A 25,544-nucleotide genomic window follows, 5' to 3' on the forward strand; every position below is an offset into this window, starting at 1 on the left:
TGCTTTCAATTTGATTGTTTTATTTGTGCTTGCTCACTTGGTTTAAAATTTTAAAATATCAGTGATTCACCCCCCCCCCCTTCTCCAAGATCACTTGTGTTCTTCAGAAAGTTCACCGTACATCTCATGGAGGTACAACTCTAACTTCAAAAGAAGCCTAAATAGAGCCCAAATAAATAACACCTTACCAAACACAAATTCAAATTCAAGTTGGGTGATTAAGTTTGGTTGTACTTGAAAAATGATAAAATTGGAGTGGCAAGAAAGATGAAACCTTTGATGTGTAGAATTTTTTCAAGTTTTAAACAAGTTCATAAAGTGTGTCTAGTTTGATTTGTGACAACGTTAATGTAAAAAATTTAATCTTCTATGAGCCTTCCATGTTGTGTGACTAAGAGGAATTGGTTTTACCATCCATGGAATACCTCGGACCAAAACAATTGGAAAAGCTTGAGTAGGATGTAATACTTCAAAAGTTAAAGAAGACACACAATGGACTACATGAAACTTGGTTGGTTAAGTTGAATGTCCACTTCCACCTAAAAGCAAAGTGGTACTTGGAGAGAAATTTCCACATCTTTTATATTTCAAAGCTTATCGAGACTGTTGGTTCCCAAAATCACAGATTGGATAATCAAAAGGTTTGCTAAATCTTTCAACAACCCAATCAGCCTTGGCCAACAAACAGGGATGGTCTAGAACCAAATCCCCCTACACTTTAGGCTCCACTAAACCTAGGTGGGTGTACCTATGTCTCCAAAGCACTGAAAGACTTCTTTATAGTGAATTTAAAGTTTATTAAGACAGCCTTATGCAAAAATGGCAATGATTTCTTGCTATTGTACTTTGTTGTGTGCATTTATTTGAATGCTTCTTGAAATTGATAAAAGGAAATGAATGTAGTTGAATAATGTAAAATAGTGTTGTCAGGACTTAAGACGATTATGAAAGAGCAGTGCTTATAAGAATCAGAATGATTGTTTTTCTTTGATGAGGACCTAATGCATAACTGAATTATTCTTCAAAAATTAACAATAGACCAGTGCCTCTATCTAACAATTAAAGAATAACTTTGTGGACAATAATCAACATCAAACTCAAGAGACAGTATTAGACCATCACTGTGAAGGTTTCATTATGTGTTGCATGAACAATAAAAACCCAATTCCACATTCAATACAACATCATGTGATGGCACATCACAATAAATCTTAAAAGATTTATCAAGAGAACATATGATTTCATCAAACACAAAATTATCAATAACGATCTGAAGATAGAAACATGAAATCTTATATATTAACTTCTGGAATAATAAAGTATACAAAAGCTACACTCACAGATATATCTATACACTTTGTCTGCATAGAATGGATTTCTCATCCTATTAGACCTTTCTTAGCATAATAGCCTGTAGTCCCCACTAGCAGTATTCACCACCCCGCCCCCCCACCCCCTTTTACATCTAAGAATGACTCCCTATAAGTATGTGAATCAAAATGACACATATGAAAGGACACACCCTTTCATACACAGAAGGGAGTTACATATAGTTGCATTCCAAAGGACACGCCCTTTGGTTTTAGAAATAATTACAAATGAAACCTAAAATACATACTAAATAAAAGCTTTAATAATGTGCCTTCTAATCTTTCACTTTAACAAAATTCCATTTCCATTTATGAATTCCTCGACATTCCTCATCACCAAGTTTTGATAAAATATCCTGCACACAAACTAAACTAATGAGGTTCTTTAATTAAAATTTAAACTCACTCCACCTTCTATTAAGGTTAGCTTGGGATAATTAAGGTAAAATGACTTCTCTCTGATAAAGCATATGTCATCCTAAAATATCAATGTAATAATCTTGTTTTGCTTGAGATATTTTACGAATGATAAATGATGATTAAGTTTCCTAAGTAAGAAATATCCCCTCTTAATATTTGCCCAAGAAATTTAATTTTCTGCACATGTAGTGAAAAATAATTAGACATTCATTCATTTCTCAATAAATAGAATTTACCCTTAGATATTAAATTTATTGATTAAGGGTAAAACATTTACAAAAGAATAAAAGAATAAAATATTTAAAATCCAATGTTATCCATATTTCCTTAGGGTAAAAAGAAACCTTCTCTAACAAAATGCTTCTTTGTACTTATAATACTCATATTTTGAAAAAATAAGTTTTACCCTAACATATAATAAATTCAATAATTTTGGAGGGTAAAAATATTTATAAGAAAGAGATAATGTCCATAATGGCAACAAACATTCTAATGATCTTCAAAAATATTTGGTATATTTGTTTATAATTTCTCAAAAGGAAAAGATGAAAAATATTGTCAAAAAAAATTATTTTCCAAAATGCTTTAATAATTTAAAACATTAGTGGCGGTTTGCAATAAGACTTCCATAAATAATCTGAATACGGTGAGCATTGAAATGGTTGAATAATACTCTTCATGTTGCTCTATTGTAACTTCTCTTGTTGATATGTATTAAGTTTCTCCAATTGATTTGTATTAGGGTTAGGGTTGCGGGTGGCGGTTTGCAATAAGACTTCCATAAATAATCTGAATACGGTGAGCATTGAAATGGTTGAATAATACTCTTCATGTTGCTCTATTGTAACTTCTCTTGTTGATATGTATTAAATTTCTGCAATTGATTTGTATTCAGCCTCTGACATTGTCCGAGCAGCCAATGCTTCAAATGCATTCTCAATTGTTGGATTATTATTGTCTCGCAAAGTGGACCTGCACATTATATTCTCCATTTTGAAAACACAATGCATAGTGTCTCAAGGAGGTAGAAGCACAACGTGTTGTTCCATACACATATGTATTATTTCCTTTGGCAAATTCAGAGATGTTGCATGTCATTATCCATAATGTTTGCATCTTGAACTGTCAATGATCTATGTGGATTACCTTTCAACTCCTCTGTAACCTGCAATCTTAGTAACACAAAATCTTCGGTAATGACCAACAAAGTTGAAACCAAATTGGTTGGATACAACAAGTGCCTTGTGGAAATAAAATTCATTACTTTGTTTCGAATATATTTAGTCTCTTATTTAAAAGATCAAATATATGTTTCTCAAAAGTTGTTTTCATAATATACATTCTTAAATCATTTATTAAAATGACTCGAGAAATATATTATTCCCATCTAACATTGGAACCTTATTCCTTTTGAGATAAAATCAATATTTCCTTTTGGAAACTGCTTCAAACTATGCAAAAAACTTAAAAAAATTAATTTTTCCTTCAGCTCATTCTAGTGTAATTTCATTGCCGACTAACCAGGGATCCGATTACCACGAAAGTTGACCAAAAGTTGTGATAATTTAAATAAAACATGGGTTTTATTTCAAATTTCAATTAGCTTGCCAAATTTTGGTACTTGCTTTGTAAACTGGTCTGTCGAAGCTAGTCATGGGCAATATAAATTTTGAATTAATACATCAAACGACCTCCAATCTCTGTGAAAATTATATTGGAAGAAATTGACATAAAAATATTAGGTGGGTTGTCCTCCGATTGTTCAAATTCAAAATTTTTTTCCAACGGAAACAATTAAAAAGCATATCAAAACTTCTCTGATCCTTGCGAAATCGCTCAGGGTCATAATCCCATATACCAAAAAATATTTCACCAACCGGTTTCTTGAGATCATTACTGAGTGCAAATATTTTGATGGAGTTTCCAAACCTATGAGAGTTCTTATGGATTACACTAGCAACTCAAGATGGGTTGATATGTTTATTCGTATGCCTATGATGAGTGTTATGCACTTCCATGGGAGATCATTCACAATTGGAGAGTTGTTCAGTGTTGATAGCTCCTTGAGATACTACTATCTCCTCATATTTGACAGTTTTGACAACAAGATAATGTGGAATCCTAGCATTGTCACGATTAGTGCATTACTTCAGTGGGATTTTTTCGAGTGTCTTCACAATTCTGGGCAGCAGATTGGTGGAGAAACATTCTTGAGGTTGATATGGGATCCAAGAAGCATATGCAGTTTAGTTTCCTCTTTGTGAATTGTTCAACGATTAGCATAATTGGACAGGGATGTTGAGTTCAATTGCATTATGCAGATTTTCCAGATTTGTTTCAGATCCTAGTATTGCTTGAGCACAAGCAATCTTTAAGGAGAGAGGACTGCAATGCCCCCTTTCTGGGACATCGGAAGTCAATTTAATAATTAAATTTTAAGTTGTCAATTATATCAAATTTAATGACAATTTAATTATTTAATAAGCTATTAAAATGACTTAATGGAGCTCGGTGAATAATTAATAAAGTCATTTTAATTTAAAAGAGGGAAAATAAGGAGACAGAGAAAAAGAAAATGAAGGGGCAAGCAAAAGAGAAACGAAGAGTCAGAGGGTTGTGCTTTAAAAGAACATTGAGAGGCTCATTCTGATTATGCTTGGTTTATGTTTGGAAATTGATTCTCTTGGAGAGTTTCTGGGAAGCTCTAGTTTTCAGCAGGTTTGAGGACGCAAACCCTCGAGCTTGGAGGCAGTGGACGGAAACCCATTGTCAATTGAAGTTGTCACACAGGTGACTCACGTGTGCTTCAAATGCATGTTTGTTGGCTGTCCAATCAGACTATAAATGTTGTGGTTTTTGTTGTTCTTCTGAGGATTTTATGCAAAGTTTATTTCTAATTTCATAACTATTATTTTAGTGTGAAAATTAATGAATATCACTTACTTTGATGGGGTATTGAAAACAATTGCATGCAAATTGTTGTTTAATTTTTGTGGATAATTTGGTAAAAATCTAGAACAAATATCCTAGGGGGGATATTTCACTAGCACAAAATGGAAATAATCAAACCTCACACAAGATTGGCTCAATGAATCATTCTCCATCCATCCAATGTCAATGAACATGCACACTTCATAATCTTTACAGCAATACAATTGTAAATCAACCGAGTAACATAGTAAGAACATATACACCTACTTTGAAAACAATTTGGCTCCTCCAACCTAGGTTTGAGAAACGCTTACAAATTTGGTGGTTTGATGTCAAACATATATACAGATGTCACGTACATATTCACATGCAAGCTCAATCATCTTAGAAAATCTTGTACAACCCCAAAACATGAGCTTTGGGAATATCTACACCCAATTTCATCATGTACAACAATTCTAGGTCACCCTCAACAGCAGATAAAGGCTATAACACTGACAAACCTTATGGCAGCCTAGGAATAGAATTTATTTCATTGGCAGTAATCAACCCCTAGGAATAGAGAATGCTATTGATGATAGATTCCAATCAAACATGGATCCCACAAAAAGATTCTTACATTTTCACAAATCATCAAAATACATTTTCATACCCCACAACAAGCTCCTCTTAGTACTAAAGCAAAGATCACAAACTACACCACACTACTTCAAGAAATAACTTAAAAAGGAAGCTAGTTATATGACGACAACATATACTATTCATACCCATGTCGACCAGTGGCAATGACAACATAAACATAACAAACCAATCAATTAAGACAAACATAAAAGATGCTCTATATGCACTCATGGAAGAGTTGAAAAAGATAAAGAGAAATGCCAAAGGCTACAAATGACACAAAACTTGTTCTCATTACGAAATAGGTTACGGTAAACTATTTGGACTAGCATGGACCCATTGCTCTATGCAACACAATCTACAAAATTCTAAGATCACCGCACACGAGTTCAAATATCTTCTTCCTAAAATTATTAATAACACGCAATTTGCCTCTGCCACTGCAAGACATCGTGAATAACATTCTTGTTGGCTAAGAAATACTACATTCTATATGACATATGCAAGAAATAAAGGTAAAATTATATGCATCCAAAGCATTTATTTGGTGCAACTGGAATCTCCTTAAACACTGGGATATTAGTTTTTCAACAAAGAAGTCACTAGATAATGAATTGCATCTCTGCACCCTCCTTTCTTGTTTCCCTTAATGGCACAACTTGGGCTTGCTTTTCATCTCTACAATTTATCTGCACCAGAGGAATACACTGAGCCTGTATCTATTCGTTATCCAAGGTGAATTTGTTACAAGACAAACAGCCCAAGTAATCAATAACTTCTACTTTGCTGATGTCACATTTTTATTTTCCTCTTTACATTGCATGAGTACGTCAAACTCAGCCAAATCCTTGGTCAGGGAAAAAAACCACCTCAGGCCACTCATCAACAACCATAAATCTAGTGTCATTCTCAATAACATCAACCAGACCACTAAAAAAGGAAACCTGAGAAAGGTTCAATTCCAAGATGGTAAATTCCCTATGTTGTAATTGGGCTTCCTGCTCCACTGGCAATCCCACGAATGATATGGGAATCTATTTTTGCTTGACTATAATCAATATTCTCAAAGTTGACCAGGAAAATGGCTAAGTTCGATTGGATGGAAAGCAACTTAAGCTGTTTTAAAAGCTATACATGTTAATCTGCAAGCCCGTGTCCCAATTCCTCCAGATGAGGAAAATCAGCTCAGAGATATTCAGCAGAACTTCTATGTAAAGGCTTGTATCAGAAATTCAAATATCCTCTAGTTGCATGGACCACCATCACTGAGAGAAAGCAAGGGGAACTCGACATTCAAGGAGAAAGCTTTTAAATAAATTGCGGTGTTCCACAGAAATGCATCCCCCCCCCAACCCCCCAACAGGCCCAAGTCCCCCCGTCCCCGAAACTTTTTCCCTTTGTCCCTCATCCCCGAACCCCATCCCCGCGTCCCCCCATCCCCAACAGCAATGGAACAATGAAATAAAGTGATCCCAGAAATCAGCTTGTGACTTATTTGTACGTTGCACTACAATTTACAAATTCATTTACAACAGCAAATATATTGCTGCAATTTTGGATCTGTTCACATCCCAATGAGCTCCTCACTATTCACAACAGCGAAGCACATTCAAAATGGGCTAATTTCATTTAACCCATGACCAAATGGAAAGCAAGTCATAGGGTACCAAACAATTTTTTGGGAAGATGCTTCAAGTGGCTCCTTGCCATCCAATCAGGGCTTCAATAGACTACAAATTACTGTACAAGCATCTAGGCATATCCTCTTGATAAACAACTGGGAAAAGGGTTGAAATGGGTCTGTAACCTAGGTCAGCAATCTAACCCAAAAGATGAGAAGTAGGTTTTACATTCAATATCAGGCTCTAACTTGTAAGCTTCGACATAGGTACATCACTCCTACCTCTACACAGAATGCACTTGTACAGCCTCTCACAAATACATGCAAAAATTCAACTTCCTTTATTTTCTTATAGTTTTCTCTTCCCTTCAACTCAATAAGGAAAAAAAATAAACTCTGGGATTCACAGGACTTAGCTGAAGTCAAAGCTTTCACATGATTGGTTATGCTTAGTAAAATTCTTTCACAAGGGTAAGGCCACGGTGGTTCAATTGTGTCCCATTTGTTAAAGAATTTAAAAGTCAAATCGATCATTTTTTTCACTGTCAATATGCTCAACCAGTTTGATCTCAACTTGCTTCCAAATTTGGAAGCATCATTCTACAACAATAATTCACACCTCCAAAATTAGATATACATAAAAATACTGAGATGCCCTTTAACCGGACCACCTAGTCCATAACAGCCAGCCTCATCTTGTGAAATCTATGGAGGGAAAGCAACAATCAAGTATTTGAAAATTTAGAAAGGAAAGAGGAAATCTTTGATCGTGCTATTAAAGAGGATAGACACAGGTAGGAAATGGCCAAAACTCACAACTTGGACACAACTAAAATCTGGAGAATCGCTTTCCAATTAAAATGCATACTGTTACACATAGGCCCTAGTAAGGCTTCGGAACCTCCACAAGGAGGCATTCTTAAACTTTCAGTCTGATGATGCTTCAAAACATAACCCAAGGAAAGCTAGGATTGGGGAAATAATTTGCAAACATAAAGTTTCCCCTATTATATGCTACAAACAACATACAGGCACTCAGTCCAATTATCAGAAGAAAATTAAAGTCCTCAACCCATTTATCTAGTTATTGATTGACCTAACAATTGCATCGCTTATTATTATTGAAGGTGACTCATTAAGGCCCCTTCATTCCACTAACACCTTTCCCACTTTATGCATGGCTTTTCACCTCATCTCTCCACTGCAATTTTTGCCCTTGCCTCATCCAGCAATGCTCTCCTCCTTGACACACATCATATTGTTTTGCACCAATACAAAAGTCACGATGCTCTGTATTCATCGATCCATTCCATGGCAAATTGATCATACAATATGCACATCCACTTCCCTCACATTAAGCCTCCTTCATTCCATTAACATCTTTCCCACTTTATGCATAGCTTTTCACCTCATCTCCACTGCACTTTTTGCCCTTGCCCTTGCCTCATCCAGCAATGCTTCTCTCCTCCTTGACACACATCATATTGTTTGCACCAACACAAAACTCACAATGCTCTGTATTCATAGATCCATCCCATGGAAAATTGATCATACAATATGCACATCCACTTCCCTCGCATTAAGCCCCCTTCATTCCATTAACATCTTTCCCACTTTATGCATGGCTTTTCACCTCATCTCCGTTGCACTTTTTGCCCTTGCCCTTGCCCTTGCCTCATCCAGCAATGCTTCTCTCGTCCTTGACACACATCATATTGTTTGCACCAATACAAAAATCGCAATGCTTTGTGTCCATCAATCCATCCCATGGACTCTATCCTTGAACCCGACAAGCAGACACATCATACAGGGTATAAACTATAAACAACAGATATTACATAACAAGACACGCTATCCTCAAAGGCACACTCAAATGGAATGATCAGAAATGGCCACACCTCTTGTTAAGTATTATCAATGAAACAAAAAGCTCGGTATCCTTACAAACAACACTAACCACTTGGAGTTGTGCAATCTATCCAGCAATCTGCAACCATAACCACCAAAGAATACATGGTAAACCCTCTCCATTAAAGGTTAACACTACTGGTCAACACGTAATATGTATTCTTTACAAAGTCCACCTTGATGACCATTATAATGGTTAGTAGACACTATTTTGCTATTAATTTCAATTTCACATTGCTAACTGTGCAGATCTTGTTCAAGTGATGACAAGTAAAAAGTTTGATTCTTTGAACTGATCTAAATAAGTACATGGCAACATCACCTTCACCAGAAGATGCAATAGAGAAAAGTTCTGTTGTCTCTCAGCTAATAAAACTTCTTGCCTTAAATCCATCTTATGTACAACCCAATCTGGATAAGCATTACAAGCCAATTTGGCCATGGTTCACTGGTGAGTTAATAAAATTATTATAGGTATCCACCAGCAGTCTACTACTGAACTTAGGCATGAACAATTTTAAAACAGACAATGTTGGGTGCAAGTGATGAGTATTAAACAAAATTAGTATTCTTCAGACTTTTGGAATCTAAGCTCAAAGAAAGCATGGTTATAAATAAAAGTGCAACCTCTCGAGGACTTCATTTAAGCTTATAATTTAAAACAATTAACAAAGGCATTATTGAACTATTGCTGCCACTATTTAAGCCTATTCAAATTGTAACTGTTACTCTTGTCCTGAATAGATAACATGCAAATATAAGATGATTTTGGCAGATACCGAACAAACTCCGTAAGTGTATGCTGCTGGAAATAATTCAACTGTAGCCATTAAATTATTTGTTTTCACAGTTAAAATTATCATTGAGATGTTGAACCACCATTTAATCAATATCAATTCAAAGATACCTTCCAAATATCATGTACAGACTATACTAAGAAACAAGAATCGAAGAGTGGGTCATCCTCAGAAGCACTAAAAATGTGTGATTTTCAAAATGGTAAATTAAATTGATTGCATTTATATGTAGAACTTCTGCCATGACATTCAACTGAAAGAAAACCTCAAGGACAGGTAAGATATAGCTGTTCAGGCTGTCATTTGCAGCATGAAGCATTTGGAGAACAGAAGAATTAGAATGTCACTCAATACTTGGATTAATATTAATATGATTATATCACAAGTAGCACAGGTTGCATACTTGTCATCTTGAATTTCCACAGACTTCCATATAAATCCAGCTAGATGTGTTTTCTGCGGCTGTAGCTTCACCTGCAAACAGGATGTGCAATTAGAAATTGCATTGCAATTTGTATACCAGCACATTTTGTTCTTCCTCTCTCTTTTACATCCTGTGCAGCGGCATTCCTTTTCTCATCTCTCTAGGCAAAAATTAGAATTCACGGTATTAAGCATTTCAAACCATGTGTGTCATGCCAACTTGCAGAAGATTGGTGTGAGGAACACTGAGAGTTGCAATGCCTGCTCTGCAGTTTTTTCTCAAGAAGGCATAGAAATAATTTATAACCAGCTTCTTGAAAAACCAAGAATCTTTTCTAGCCCTGATATCCCCGTGACCTAAAAGGTAAACAACTCCAGATTCTTTAGCCCTGTTTATTATTGAAAGCTCATACTCTAGACTTTGATCATCAGTAGACATAACACTCGGAGGCAACCCTGATGATGTACTAGCTTCCTGCTGTGACTCTTGATGAGCAAAGTATTGACTCGACTTCCTGTAACCAGCCATTAGGGGTGCCTCAAGGGAGTCAATGCTTCCATTAGAAGCTCCTGCTGATCTAGGGTCTTTAGCTTCATCTTCTGATTCTAGATTATAATCATCACCACTCTCAAGAGAGAGTTCATCAGCCTCTCTACGGATAAACTTCTCTATGCTTTCAATAAGGAGTTGTTCAAAAGCCTGATGATCTTCCTTGTGGAAATCCTTGTAACCATACCTTGCAATACAGCGAAACATATGGTAATTTTTTGGACAAACTCGTCTGAATAGAAAGCGCTGACTCTGGCTGACAAAAGGAACCGGAATGTACTTTATACATACGAAGATTATGGTGGAATGTATAGCAGGAAGACTTGTTATAAAATGCCCAAATATTGCAGGAACTCCATGAACAAGTTCATTATAGACCAACCCAATTCCTGGAACTCTTATTGTACCAAGATTGGAACCTAGTTCTAGCATCAAATCCATTGAGACTTTAGTCTGCACTTCACTTTGATACTTCAGGACACTTCCATAGTTCCAAATATACATCACAAGGAGAATAACACTAGCGAAAACCAATGGAAACCAACTTCCATCACCCACTCTTATCAAAACTGCAATGAAATAGATTAGTTCAATGGCTAAAAATAAAACCAGGAAAGAAAGTGCCAAGAATACATTGGTTTGCCATATCAACACCATGATAATTGCTACTAAAACGGTTGTCACCATCATTACTCCCACCTCAGCAATACCTGCAACATGCTTTTGTGTCAGCGTGACCATATTGGAGATGGTTGTCCTTTAAAGGTTCTCGAGGTTCTAATAGCTATTTTTTCTAGACTCATCTCTTCAGATAAGAAATTATCCTGTACAAGGTGCTACAGAGTTTTGAGATCATGCTACTTCAAAAACAAGAAACCTACTTAGCTTGAAATTATGCAGCTCATATGCATTGTAAAGGTTTTGGGTAAACTTTGAATTGTTCAAATAAAATAAAATCTTGTCTCTGTAGAAGACTTACCATATGCATTTCCTATTTTGCTTGTGGATTTGAAGGTGACAGCTACAAGAATACAAAAAGTCATCAGGAACCAGTTTACAATTGGAATGTAGATCTGACCCATGAAACGCTTTGAGGTGTGTATGATCTTAAGTCTGGGAAAGCAACCAAGAGCCATTGACTGTTTGATACATGAAAATGTTGCTGAAATCATAGACTGACTTGCAATCATGGCAGCAAAAGTAGCCAGTACAAGAACTGGCCAGAATGCACCAGCTGAATTATTCATGTACAAGAGTAAAAGTAAAGTCAAAATAAGAATGGAATTAAAATGCTATATGATATCAAAATACCATCGACAAGCACAAACTGTTTGTAAAAAGACATGCAAAATGATGGTACATACACAAGATGAAAATAAGAAATTTCAAAAACCCATTAAACAAAACTTCAAGAATGATGCAACTTAATGTTGAATGCCTTGCCTGGAACTGATGCATAAAATGCCTCTCCGGCCCTACTTGGATTTTTAATAAGAAATGCAGCTTGACCCATGTATGCCAGTAGTAAACATGGGAACACCAAACATGTGAAGGCTATCTGCATCAAACACTAAATCTTAAAACCAATAAACAACTTAAGGGTTCAATTCCATGAGTTAAGAACAGAGGCCATAGAAAACCTTCCATATTGGAAAAGATGACTAGCCTTCATGTGTATAAAGATGGCGCACCTACTTGAAGAGGAAAGAATACAGTAAAGAAAATCTGTGAAATTTAAAAGAGCTTCACAAAGCTTACCTGGATTGACCGTACAGAGAAGTGACCCAAATCAGCAAACATTGCTTCAGCTCCTGTGAAGAAAATTATCCCATTCTCAGATCGTTTGAAATTCAAAGCATTTCAGAAGTAATATTTAAAAGCTATCAATGTGCATAGTTTTAGAAGTAACCTTGCTATTCAAATAGAGTTATAAAAAGGACAAGAAAGAAATAATTAAAGTATTCCAAAGTAATCACCAGTTATGCACAGCATGCAGCCTCCAAGAGATAACCATGCCTGAGATGGATTCCTCTCAAAAAAGTAATAGATATAAAGTGGATTCAACGCTCTGAAAACACTCTTGTCATATGAGAGAATATTGTACAACCCTATTGCGCCAAGAGAAAGGAACCATATGAACAAAGCCGGGCCAAATGCAACTCCCACTTTGCTTGTGCCGAACCTTTGTATGCTGAATAAGATAACAAGAAAAGCAATTGACGCCATCAAGACTACATCTGCAATATTCAAACAAAATGAAAATTAATCTTCCAAAGTCATTAGAATTTGTATCGACTTTAAGCACTCAAAAAAGTAGGAATGAAGATAACAACACATAAGCTTATATGGACAGCCTATTATATCTTCACAAAGTAGTCATATTATTTACCAAGATACATCTTTAGAAGCAGTGAACACCAACTTAAGATTAAGGAAACAAAAATACCTAACACCCTTCTCAATGCCTAACACTTACTGCAAATGTTCAAAATGCATATTGACTCTCAAACTCTCTAGAAACATTTGTGATATAATGAATTGCATTCGTCCCTACTCAAGAAAGCACTTTTTGATGTTCCTAGAAGTAGAAAATAATCCGCTTTCAGTAAAAATGAAGTACTACATAATACAATCCATAAACTACAATGCATATCCCATGCATTTGGATTTTAACTTAGAAAGCCATGATACTGACTTTAATTAGCAAGAAATGCAACAAGAATTGAAGACAAACAGAGAGAATAAGATTACCACATAATCAGCTTTCAGTAAAAATGAAGTGCTACATAATACAATCCATAAACTACAATGCATATCCCATGCATTTGAATTTTAACTTAGAAAGCCATGATACTGACTTTAATTAGCAAGAAATGCAACAAGAATTGAAAACAAACAGAGAGAATAAGATTACCACAAACAGCTAGACCGATATACCATGGAGAAACCCACTTGTGGTTAAAAACTCTAGCAAATGTGAGCAATGTCTCACTTACAATTACTTAAATGGTATTTACAATTGATCTAAGCCTCTTGGACTTGATTTCCACGCATGTTCCAACTCTGGAATCAGCTTCTAAGACCCAAAGAATCCCCTCACAATCCAACTACTGTGCTACCTCTCCTTGCAACAGTCAGTTAGGAGCTCAGAAATTGGCAATTTGCTGCTCCAAATTCCTTGTACAAGCTCTAAAAATGACACTAAATTAATTTATGTTACAATGGGTTATGCATAGCCTTACAAAGCCTTTGCAAGTCCAAACAATCAAGAAACGAAAGAGAAAAGTGGAAACTGGAATGTCACAGAACATGATTTCTAGTGCAGATTGAAACTGCTGCTTTCTACAGAGGAGTACTTTCAGTTTTGACGCCTGTGGTAACTGGTAATTTGGTCACAAACCCCGAATTCCTAATTTTTGAAGCTTCTTACTTCTGCCAAAGCCCACATGTCAGCATCCAAGAACTTCACCCCTGTTCCAAAATCTCTTCAAACATGCACCATGAAGTAAAAAAAAGAAAAATCCTTTTATGGAGCACACCTCCCCAATATGGAGGCTTTTGGTCCCCAAAAGCTATGGAGACTCAATTAGAGAGTGAGGATGACTGCTACCTTGCCTTGCACCACAAAATGAACATAAGCCAAAAATTGGAACAACTTTGTGTCCAACTGTCTGGATGGTGAGATAATAAAGTGCTTGAACATAGAGGAACATCATCGACATTAGATTTCTCAAAGGGGATGGTTCTTGTGTTTCTGTTTCCATTTAACACTTTCCCATGAAGATTCAAGACCTCATTAGGCTGCTCTTTCTTGCCTCCACTAGCAAACAACATGAAGCTCTTTCCACCCTTGCTGAGACAGTACTTGTTTCCTCTCCTATAAAACACTATTTTTGTGTCATACACGTAGATGCTGCCCAAAATCACACCACAAACATCTGCAGGAACAACATCTACAAACACTTCATCAACAACCTTGGAGCCAACAGAAAACTCTATTCTACATTGCTTATTATCTAACATATTAGCATCACCTTTGATCCAACCCAACCCATATGACTTCAGGCATTGATAAGTTACAAGGCCAATTGTTTCAACCAAATGTTAGGAAACTAAGTTAGTTTGAGAACAAGAAACAAAAATGCAGTAACCTTAGCACCCTAACATGAATCTTAATATTAAATAATGCTTCTTAAGCCAACAAATCAACCTTCTTAATATTCCTACAATCCACCTCAAAAGTGCTCAATTATTTTGACCTCTATATCCTTTTCAATGAAGAAATTAATAATAAGGATTCATCAAGACCGTCTTTATTGCATTATTGCAACATACAGATTCCCTCTTATGGTTTGTAGAGTTTACCATTTTACTCTTGGCTTCAGTTCCACTCACCCTAGGAGAGGATGGAGGACTATCCAGCTCAAGGTAGTGAGCATGTGCAAATACCTCATTTGTGTCCACCAGTTTGGATAGCAACAAAAGCCTACAAAGGTGGATATCAAGGCCTCCAATATATTTCATCAAGGCTTCCTCATCTTGCTCATCCATTTCCATTTGAACCACCCTTGTACAAAATTCACTGGTATATTCTTGTAAACTTTGTCCATCTTTCTGTTTTAAAAATTGTCATTTCCTACATTTTTCTCTCTATGTCAAATAGGATAACATTGTTTCTTAATCAACCCTTTAAATTGATCCCATGAGCTAATAGGAGCTTGCTCTCTTAACGGGATAGAATACAAGAGACTCTCAAATCAAGTTAGAGCACACTTTGCTAATCTCAACCTAGAAAAGAAAGTCTTCTATCCCCAAGTAAAAGAATGCATGCTAAAGTATACCTCCAATTGAGCCAACTATAGTCAAGCTCCTCAGCATTCACACTCTTTAAGATGGCAGAATCTCCATCTTAGCCTCCACTTTCAATACAATTTTTCTTGGTAGACTCCTTTCACTCCTCTCCCCTTCTTTGTTGGAATTGGCCTTTCCTTCATCCAACCTCTCCTTGAGTGCCTCTATCAAGTTTTTCAGTTTCCATTGATTGAGAAAGGGTTGTTATGTTAGCCTCCGTCTGCATCCAGAAACACTCTTCTCTGACCATGTTTCTCAATTCACTGCTCCATATACAGAATTCAATGTCTGTTTGCAAAGGTATAATATTTGTTCCACTTATTCTTGTTGTGGGCACGAAACTACAAAAAACTCACAATAAACTCCACAAAGGAAAAACATTACTCTAATACCACCTGATCCATAAACTAAAATGGGTATCCCAAACACTGGTGCTTCAACAATAGAATTTGACTTAGAGAGCCATAACACTGATTTTAATTAGCAAGAAATGCAACGAGAATTGAAGACAAACAGAGTGAATGAGATCATCACAAAGAGTAGCACCAATATACCCTGCAAAAACACAATTGCGGGTGAAAACTCTAGAAAATGTGAGCAATATCTCACTTAGAACTAATATAATTGCATTCAAAACTGATCTAGCCTTTTGGGCTTAAATCCAAGCATATTCCAACTCTGAAATCAGCTTCTAAGACCAAAAGAGTCTTCTCACAATCCAGCCCCTTTACCACTGTGCTTGCAACAGTCAATTAGAAACTCAGAAACTTGCAATTTGCTACTCCAAATTCCTTCTGCAAGCTCTCAAAATGATGCTAGATCATTATTTCAAGTTACAATGTGTAAAGTGTAGCTTGACAGCTTTTGGCAGTCAATACAAATAACAAACTGAAGAAAAAATTGAAAGTTGGAACATCACAGGACATGTTTTTAAGCAGAGTTAAACTACCAATTTTTGCAAAGGGGTGATTTTGTTTTTGACGTAGTGGTTTCGCAATCACTTGAGATATTGATTGGATAATTTTAGTTTCAATGCCTATGGCAACCAACAATTTCATCACAAAGTCCAAAATACTCTTTTTTGAAGCTTGTCTTGTCTGCCAAAGCAAGCACATCAATGTCCCATACCATTCGATGCACACTCCAATGTCCAAAAGCCTATCCCCTATTCCAAAACCTCTTCGAACATGTCATTAAGTAGAATACAAATCCTTTCCCAGATCATAAGAGACATCTACAAAAAGTTATGTTACACCTCAGAGAGTATGAATTTTCTGTGATGCCATATGCAAGTGACTTAAATTAAAAAGAAAATGAACATTCAGGAAGTTGTCGATCATGATACTGTAGCATTGGTATAATGGGTACAGGGTCATACCAAAAAAGTTAAAATGTTTAAAATAAAGAATAATGGCCAAATAAGCAAAATTAACCACATAACATGCATGGGGTAAATAAAATAGGTTAATAACCAAAAAAATATTCAAGACACTTGATAATTGATAATTCAATGTCAAATATCATGATAAATCCAAACATATGAATAATGAGTTGTAGAACTATTTGTAGCACTATGCAAGATGCAAACTAAATACAAATCATTATATTTCTTGTAATCAAGCATATTAATACTCTTTTTTGAAGCTTCCCCTGTCTGCCAAAGCAAGCATGCCAATGTCCCATACCATTTGATGCACACTCTAGCGTCCAATATTCCCTATTCCAAAACCTCTTTGAACATGCCATGAAGTACAAAAACAAATCATTTCACTAATCATAAGAGGCATCTACAAAAATTTGTATAACACCTTAGAGAGTATGAGTTATGTGTGCATTGTGAAATCCTCTACATGGGACTTATATAAAAAATGAGCATTTAGTAATCTCTAAGTTGTCAATCATGATACCATAGGCATCGGTATGGCTGGGTATGGTTGTAAAAATTTATAAAAAGTATTTAAATAAAGAATTATGGCCAAATAAGAAAAATGAAACACATAACATACATGGAGTAAACAAAATAGGTTAAATAACCAAAACCAACTAAAGACATAACTGATAATTAATAATTCAATGACAAATGTCATGATAAATCCAAACATATAAATAAGGAGTGGCAGAACTACACGTAACACTATGCAAGAGGCAAACTCAATATAAATTGTTATATTTATTGCCATCAAGAGCATTGGCACCATGTACTTGATTAGAACCACATTCAATAGCAATGTAACTTCTACTAGTTGGAATATGTTGGTCCTGTGAATAACTCACTTATCACTTCATGTTGAGTAATCAAAGATGGGCAATAGAAGTATCCAAGCTAAGATGCCTTGCTAAAATACCAATTTATCATCACAACTTGCTTGTACTTGGCCCACTTGTGTGATAGAAGGACCAAATTGTAATGCAAATTTAACCAACTTCACCTTTTTTATTGCCTCCAAGTGTGCTTAATTAAGTGCATAAGAGATTATGTGCACCAATATAACACAACTAACGAGAAACTCATAACCTATATGGTCAAAGCAAATGCAAAATTGAAATTTGTAAGAGTAAAGAAAACTAATAGTAACTAGCAAAGCAAAGTCCAAAGAACGATTAAAGTTAATAATCATATGAGTGATAGAATTTTGGTAGCTATCACCACATATGAACATCCTTGTACTTGTCTTGAAGAGCATTGAGGTCGTGACCTATGGAGTTTATGATGTTCTCAAACTCACCCAAAACCATATCTTCTACACCTTGATCATAAATATCCCCAATGGTCCTATATAGTGTCACCCTCTTGGGAAAAACAAAATCTCAATGTTGTATTTTAGAGTCAGGGAAAATGTGAGTAGATGTAGCAAAGTTGACATTTTGTTTCATCAATCAACAAGATACATTTGTTTTAAAAATATCTCACTATCATCATTCTATTTGGCAAGTATATTATTGACCTGACGGACCTGACCTTATCATCATTGAGTGGATGTCATAATGAATCTCATCCAAACATAATCGATGTCATCATAGTGAGATCCACAGAAGATTGCTTATAAATCAAAGATTGCTGATAATCATGTTGAACAATGCCTCTCATACTAACACAAGTAACTAAGTGGATAAAGGAGTATGTACTTCAATACAACACGACTAACAAGAAACTTGTAACTTACTTTGTCAAAGCCAATGCAAAATTAGTATTTATTAAAGTAAAAAGAAATTCAACACTAAGTTCCAAAGTATTTGAGAGTTAAAAAGATATATGTGACACAATTTTGATTGCAAGAGGCTGTAGTTGCATAGATTGTTACCCATGGAAGCATCACCACAAATGAGTGTCCTTGTACTTGTCTTGACGAGCACTTAAGTCACCACCAATGTAGGCTATGAAATTCTCAAACTCAACCAAAAACCATATGTTCTACACCTAGACTATAAATGAGTCTAGTGAATGTCACCTTGTACAAATCACATCTTCAACATCCTTATACCCTCCTAGGAAAAATTAGATTTCCATATTATTGTGTTTAAAAGTCGAGGAAAAAGCAAGTAGATGTGGCAAAAATTGGAATTTTGCTCCACCATTCAATGAGATATGTGTGCACTTACTTAAAAATCTCTAAGTATCATCATTCTCTTTGGCAAGTATATTATTGACCTTACCTTCCAATCATTAAGTCGATGTCATCATAAATCTCCCCCAAGCATGACTAATAGATATCAATGAATCAAATCATTCTCATAATGGGATCCCCATGAGCTCACCACCTGTCATCTAGGATCAGCCATTTCACTTTTTGGGCCCTCTCTCTATTTGTCTATCTACATACAATCAAAAGGTTGTTGGTAATCATGTTATGCAACACCTCTCATGCCCTCAATTTATCTCATGACAAAACTGTGCAATGCAAATCATGTCTTGGCAATCAAACACTTAAAATTATACAAGTTACAAAATTTAATATAAAATTAAAATTATATATAAACAATTAAAAGAGAAAGATCATTTCACTTAACTATAAATGTGATGGTGATAAAAAATTGGATCTCTCTAGTGTAAGGTTATCCCTCTTTGATAGACTCAATTATACAACCAAACGTCTATAATATCAAGATGAGTCACTGATTGACACAAGGTACTGTTGATGTGTTTTTTGTACACGACCAAACACAGAATAAAATACCTAAAGGTACCTTATCCTCTCTTGAACAAAGTTCCTGACTGCTGAAGATCTCGCCGAAGGATCAATCAGAGTAACTCCAAGGTTCTGTTATGTAGGATCTCTACGTGTGGATAAGCTCTTTGTGGTATGATGTGATTTTGCTGGAATCACAAGGGGACTTACACGTGACGACCTAAACGTCTGATTTGCTGGAATCACAGGATTTCACTAGCCTAGATTTTGAAAAAAAAAGAAAAAAGGATGAGGGCGAGGGAAGGATCTAATTCTGATACTAAGAATGTAGGAGCAATGAATAACCTTTGATGAAATTCTAACTAAGTCTTGTCTTGACATCCCAGGACCATCTCCACAAGGTTAGTGCGATCTTCGGAGGAAAGCTTTATGATGTTCAGATCATCGCTACAGGCATAGACACCATCAGGCTGATGCATATCAATGAAGAAGCGACAATTGAAGTTAAGCTTAAGCTGAATGATTCTAGTTGACTACACAAGGCAAGTCTGCAATCAACAAACTGCTAGTAGTATGGATATACAAATTTCACCATCAATCAAACACATTTCTTCCACTCATCTAATAACATGAAATCAAAACTGAGAAGTATAAAGACCATGGAAATTGTTGAATCGACCCATAGATTTCACCATTTCTTCAATGAAGTTTTACAAGTCTTTTACAACAACATCTTGGCAACAATCTTTGCCTTCTCTTGCTATTCTACTATAATTGCTATTCTATCAACTGACTATTCACTATTAGCTAACTATTCACCTACTATCAACTATTGACTAACTATTAGCCTTTACAAATGAGGAGCCAGGGCTTATATAGTGCCCTCAATACAATTCAATGGCTAAGATCAATTGAGATCGATGGTCGAGATTTTACAATGAAAACCCTAATTAGGGTTTGTTATAACAAACTCAATTCTGGCCAATGAAATAATTGCATTATTTGGACACATGTCTTCTCTGGAATATTCAACCAATGGAGAATCGGGGTAGGTACATTGAAGTTTGTGCCATCTCCCATGAGTCAGGTACATTGAATCTGGACACGTTGAGGTGGACCAATCCAACTGGAGGAGTGATGATTGAGATGCCACCTTGTCTGACACTTGTAACTTGGTAGATATTCAATTTGATGTTGCTAAGAAGCTAGCTTTAATTAACTCTTCTGAAACTGTCTGCTTCTTCAACGAACCCTTGCTTTAACTTCCTTTGTCTTCGATGTGCAGGATGGATGGTGTACCTTTCCTTCGAATGCTGGACTGGAAGAGGTCGTCCCTGATGATGCTGGACCGGAGAAGGCCGTCCTTAATGATGCTAGGCTGGAGAAGGTCATCCTTGTTGATGCTGGGTTGGAGAAGGTCGTCCTTGTTGATATTGGGTTGGAGAAGGTCGCCTTTTAACTGCAAGACAAACAAAAAGATGATTAAGGACACATAATAAATTCATTTCAACATAGCATTTTATACCTTAAATCATCAACAAGAAGACATCAAAATTAAGTTTGTTCAAGAGTCTTTACAGGGATAGGCCCTATAAGAATTTCGCCCTGGACCCTCTCGAAGGGCCAGGAGCGAATTTTGCACTTTTGGACAAATTCCATCATGTCTTTATTCCAAAATACCTTCCAAGGCAAGCATACGCTATCCTTCTCCTCACCAAAGGCTAGGAGTCCACAACTTGACCTTCCTCATGGGCAAACTAGGTGATTTGGGGAATTTTGCTCTGGACCCTTTGGAAGGGTCAGGAGCGAAATCCACTCTTTAGCTCAAAATCCTTACCTCTTGGACTCAAAACCTATTGAAACACATGCCTATGGCCATCTTTAGGTCCAATTTGCCTTGATCACCGTCTTGGCTTAGCTCAATCTTGAAGGAAAAGGACATTTTATGAAGTCAGGAGCGAAATTCAAGTTTTAAGCTTGATCCTTCATCTTCTTCATTCCAATCTATCTTGCAAGGCTAAATAACATCCTTCCATCCTCAACCACACCCTAAGAATCAAAATCTTGGCCTCATACAAGAGAAAAAAATAGTTGATTTGAAGAATTTCACTCTGGACCCTTTGGAAGGGTCAGGAGCGAAATTCATTCTTGGCTTGTCTTCCCTCACTCAATTCCTTTCTTCTCACTTTGTCTCCCCTTGAATCCCTCAATTGGATCTATCTCTCAACTTGACAACATTTGCTTGATCCATTTGCTTGATCCCTGGAAGGCCTAAAAGGGAAAATTTGCTCAAAATCATGGCCAGGGACAGGACATCTCTAAGATTTCACTCTGGACCCTTTGGAAGGGTCAGGAGCGAAATCCTTGTCTTAGCTCAAAATCTACATTTTTGGTGGCCAAAATCCATTCAAGGGCAATCTTAAGGGCTTATCTTACCTAGGTCTAGGCTTTGCTTGGCACAAATTTTGGAGAAAATGATGGGTTTTAGGATTTTCGCTCTGGACCCTTTGGAAGGGTCAGGAGCGAAAATCTTGTTTTAGGCTCATTCCTCCATCATTTCAACTTGAATTCACCTCCAAGACTAAGGACACATTGCCTCACTCCTAACTAGGCCATAAAAATCAAAATTTTGACTTGTCTTGCAAAGAAAGTAGTTGGAAGGGTCAGGAGCGAAATCCTTGGTTTGGGCTAATTTCCATCATTTCAAGTTGAATTCACCTCAAAAGGTGAGAAAACACTTCTCCTCTCACATCCAACCCAAGTTTGACATGATTTTGCAAGGGGAAATAGGTGGTTGAAGAATTTTCGCCCTGGACCCTTTGGAAGGGTCAGGAGTGATTTTCATCATTTAGCTCAATTCCTTCAAACTTGATAATTATTGACCATTCAAGGACATGCCTAAGGACTTCTTTAATCATGATCCACACTAGATTTGGCATGAAACTAAGGGAAAAGATAGGTTTTACACAATTTCGCCCTGGACCCTTTGGAAGGGTCAGGAGCGATTTTCCTTTTTAGCTCAATTCCATCATTTTTTCAATCCCAATCTTCTTTGCAAGGTGAAATTTCATCTCTTTTCGCCCTGGGAACAAGGTTTTAAGCTCAAGCAAGGTTAAAAATTTATGCTTGTAAGGAATTTCGCTCTGGACCCTTTGGAAGGGTCGAGCGAAATTTCCTTCCTTGGCCAAAACACTCATTCCTTAACTCCTTCAAACGTCCTTAAGGGTTTCAATATGCCCATTCTCTCTTTCAACATGCCTTGGACATCAAAACTTGGCCAAATAAGGAAAGAAATGAGGTCTAGGAGGACTTTCGCTCCTAACCCTTTTGTAAGGAATTTTGCTCTGGACCCTTTGGAAGGGTCAGGAGCGAAATTTCCTTCCTTGGCCAAAACACTCATTCCTTAACTCCTTCAAACGTCCTTAAGGGTTTCAATATGCCCATTCTCTCTTTCAACATGCCTTGGACATCAAAACTTGGACAAATAAGGAAAGAAATGAGGTCTAGGAGGATTTTCGCTCTGGACCCTTTGGAAGGGTCAGGAGCGAAAATCTCATTCTTGACTTGATCCTTCATCTTTCCAACTCCAATCTTCTCTGGAAGGTAACAAAACATCATTCTTCACCCAGGAGACAAGGTTTGTGGTCTAAGCAAGGTCAAAAAAATAGGCTTGCAAGGAATTTCGCTCTGGACCCTTTGGAAGGGTCAGGAACGAAATTCACCTTCTTGGCTAGAATCCTTCATTTTTTCAAAGCTTTCAAACATTTCCAACATCCAAACATGTCTACTCTTCCCTTCAAAATGCTTTGCAAATCAAAAATTTGGTCAAATAAGGCAAGAAATGAGTCTTAGGTTGATTTTCGCTCTGGACCCTTTGGAAGGGTTAGGAGCAAAAATCTTGATTTAGGCTTTAATTGCTCATTTTTCAAACTTCAATCTTCTCCTGGAGGCAAATATAGATTGTTTTCCACTTGAGGAACCAGGTTTTAAGCCCATTCAAGGTAGCAAATGAGGATTATAGTGAATTTCGCTCTGGACCCTTTGGAAGGGTCAGGAGCGAAATTCCTAATCTTGGCCAAAATCCTTCACATTTCTACATTCCATCACCTCAAAAGGCAGAGACATGTTATTTCCTTCCCAAATTCGCCCATGGAACAAGGTTGGTATCCAAAACAAGGGAGCAAATGAGGCTTATGAAAAATTTCACTCTGGACCCTTTGGAAGGGTCAAGAGCGAAATTCCTCTCCAAGGCAAAGTTGCATCAAACCTTCTCAATTATGCCTCAAAAGTCTACAAACTTGGTCAAGCTAAGGAGAAAAATAGAGGAAATATGAATTTCGCTCTGGACCCTTTGGAAGGGTCAGGAGCGAAATTCACCTTAGGCCATGATCCTGACTTGATTTTTTCGCATTTCTTCATTCAAACAAGTGCTTTTGCCTTCATTCAAGCCTGGGAATGCGTTAGTTCTAGGTTTTGGTCAAAGTAGAATGTCTTATGGAGAATTTCGCTCTGGACCCTTTGGAAGGGTCAGGAGCGAAATTCGCTTTGGACCATTTGGAAGGGTCAGGAGTGAAATTTGACATTTTGGACTCTCCGTCAGGATCATTTTATGGAATATAACATTTAAGTATAAGTGACATTTCCTTATATCTTTCTTCTTTCTTATACATTAAGTTATATTCCATATATACTTTCAGGATGTTTGAGAGTGGTTTCGGACCTCCAGGAGTTATATTGCAAAATCTAGTTTTTGGAGGATTCTTCAGTTTTCCAGACAGTCAAATTTCAGGATCAGGACATTCCAAACTTAGCCAAATTTCAAGGCATTTGAAGATCAGGATAACATTCCGGACTTCATCACTCACCAACTCGACCTAGCTCGGACCTTCAAGAATGATACCCACTCACAAAGCAAGACACAATTAGCAACAAGAGCAAAACCAGGCCCTAAAGAAGACTCTCAAAGAAACCCTAATTCTGGGGCCCTGTGGACTCACCCTGGCTCAAGCAAAGCCTGCAATCCAACGATCCCCTCGACAGCACTCATCCTGCAAAGGCTAACAGACAAAACCCTAAAAGACCTAGAAAACAAACCCTAGAAAGCAAAAAGCAGGGGTCCCCATTTGCAATGGGGCAATGTGTGAATGCGTCACAACAGGTACCTATTGTGACCTTTTCACACATCACCCCATTGCAAATGGGGACTCCCTCATTTTTGCTCACATGGTCATTTGCTTCAGGTCTCTTGGCAATGTCGTTGTAGCTTTCCCAATTTCAAGAGTTGAGGGATAAGTGTAAGGATATCCCTCTTTGATAGACTCAATTACAACCAAACGTCTATAATATCAAGATGAGTCACTGACTGACACAAGGTACCTATTGTGACCTTTTCACACATCACCCCATTGCAAAAAGGGACTCCCTCATTTTTGTTCACCTGATCGTTTGCTTTAGGTCTCTTGGCAGTGTCATTGTAGCTTTCCCAATTTCAAGAGTTGAGGGATGATGCAAATAAAACTAAGTCTCTCTAAGTTTAGAGTGTCGTCATTTTTAGGGTGTTTGTCTTATCAAGGCTTGCGTTGAAAAGAGGATCTTTCAAAGGGATAACAAATAAAATTTGAAATTTTTTAATGTCTATTTTTAGAAAATTTCAATGTGGCCCCAATCGACCTAATTTTGTGTTTGGGCAAAACTTTCTATTTTTAGCAATTTCTATTTTTAGAAACAACTGAACATTAACTATAAGTGGAGCAGATATCCAAATTCAAGTCAAGAACGAATTAGAAATGCACAGCATAAAAAGGAAGCGAAAAAAAGAAAAATCCTCCTCCAGGCCAAAAATGTGCCCAAGAGTAGAAATTCTCATCGAAGGAGGAATTTGGCAAAAAAGGAAAAATCCTCCTCCAACCCAAAAATGCGCCCGAG

At 36.7% G+C, this 25,544-nt stretch overlaps 1 protein-coding gene across 4 annotated transcripts in view; it reads right to left on the reverse strand.

Annotated features, from left to right (window-relative positions):
- Positions 1-1,468: 1,468 nt before the first annotated feature.
- The window catches only part of LOC131064881 (putative potassium transporter 12), a 135,407-nt gene continuing 111,331 nt past the window's right edge, over positions 1,469-25,544 (reverse strand). For 2 of the 4 annotated variants that reach the window (XM_057999205.2, XM_057999206.2), the window contains exons 5-9: positions 12,618-12,878; positions 12,400-12,452; positions 12,085-12,199; positions 11,621-11,875; positions 9,855-11,351 (exon numbers count right to left, since the gene is read on the reverse strand). In XM_057999205.2, coding sequence (XP_057855188.1) covers positions 10,288-11,351; positions 11,621-11,875; positions 12,085-12,199; positions 12,400-12,452; positions 12,618-12,878 — 1,748 coding nt within the window. In that variant the 3' untranslated portion in view covers positions 9,855-10,287. Of the gene's footprint in view, positions 1,727-9,854; positions 11,466-11,620; positions 11,876-12,084; positions 12,200-12,399; positions 12,453-12,617; positions 12,879-25,544 lie in introns of those variants that run through there. The other 2 variants (XM_057999207.2, XM_057999208.2) reach the window with 2 other exon arrangements.

This window comes from Cryptomeria japonica, chromosome 5 (assembly GCF_030272615.1).
Source record: "Cryptomeria japonica chromosome 5, Sugi_1.0, whole genome shotgun sequence".
NCBI lineage: Eukaryota > Viridiplantae > Streptophyta > Pinopsida > Cupressales > Cupressaceae > Cryptomeria > Cryptomeria japonica.